The 1,042-nt window shown below is 64.7% G+C and overlaps 1 protein-coding gene across 1 annotated transcript in view; it reads right to left on the bottom strand.

Annotated features, from left to right (window-relative positions):
- Window positions 1–1,040, bottom strand: part of FCHSD1 (FCH and double SH3 domains 1) — a gene marked incomplete at its 5' end in the record, with an annotated part of 6,135 nt that extends 5,095 nt beyond the window's left edge. The window contains 2 exons of the mRNA XM_017733401.1: window positions 551–597; window positions 895–1,040. Of these exons, the coding sequence (XP_017588890.1) occupies window positions 551–597; window positions 895–1,040 (193 nt within the window). The remainder of the gene's footprint in view (window positions 1–550; window positions 598–894) is intronic.
- Window positions 1,041–1,042: the final 2 nt, after the last annotated feature.

The raw sequence follows: 1,042 nt of genomic DNA on the forward strand, positions 1-1,042 counted from the left end.
ACAGAGCACCTGCAAGGGTACACCAGTAAGGGACACTGGCTACAGAGTAGAGGAGCTCCCAGCAAAGCCAAGCACAGCAAGACCCCAACCCTCAGCCCCAGCCTGGGGGCTGTGAGGGAGGGGGTGGCACGGTGACCAGCTGCAGAAAGGGGGGACACAATTCTGCTGCACTGTGTCCCCAAGGGATGCTGCAGGGACATCTCCCAGCAAAACCAAGCTCTGACATTTCAGAGCAGCGCCCTGCGATGACCCAGCAGACAGCAGAGCCCAGCAGTTTCCTCCCCCCACAAGGATTTCCCTCCTGGCTCCCAAAACACCCAAGGCTGGGGCCATGCCGTGCTCAGCAGAGCCCCCAGCGGGTGCTGAACGTGGTCAGGGTCCTCCTGGAAGGATGAACCATCCGCCACCACCCTCCGGGAGCTGCCACGCTCGGATAATTTCCGAGGCTGCCCATTGCCTGCGTGGGGCCGTGCCCAGCTCCTGCCCCACAGGCAGGATGGGGCCTGGGCCTCCCCAGGGCGCTGATCCTGAGTCCCGTGGCATCTCCTTACCTGCCCATACTCCCTGTCAATGGTGGCCCTCTGCTTGCTGTAGGACCTGGGGGGAGAGGGGGCACAGAGAGGACACACAGAGAGGGGCAGGGATGGGCCACGTGACAGGCTCAAGGTGAGCCGTGCCCGGTCCCTGGCCCACCCGTGCAATGAGCTGCCCGGTCTCAGCTCAGGGACACACACACACCAGTGGGATGAGCTGTCTGATCTCAGCCTGGGGACACACACACTGGTGGGATGAGCTGCCCGGTCTCAGCCTGGAGACACACACACACACACACACACATGTGGGATGAGCTGCCCGGTCTCGGCTCGACCCGGGTGACACATATGTGGGCCCTACCTGATGTCCTCCAGCAGCTCGGCGTCCCGCTGCTGCTTGCTCTGCAGGCCCGACAGCTGCTCCAGGAGATGGCCCCGCAGCTCCTGGGTGAGCTTCACCTGCGGGACGGCCCCGCTCAGCTCCGCGGCCCCGGCCGGGATGGGGTGCG

The sequence above is a fragment of the Corvus brachyrhynchos genome, unplaced genomic scaffold (assembly GCF_000691975.1).
Source record: "Corvus brachyrhynchos isolate BGI_N302 unplaced genomic scaffold, ASM69197v1 scaffold545, whole genome shotgun sequence".
In the NCBI taxonomy this organism is placed as follows: domain Eukaryota; kingdom Metazoa; phylum Chordata; class Aves; order Passeriformes; family Corvidae; genus Corvus; species Corvus brachyrhynchos.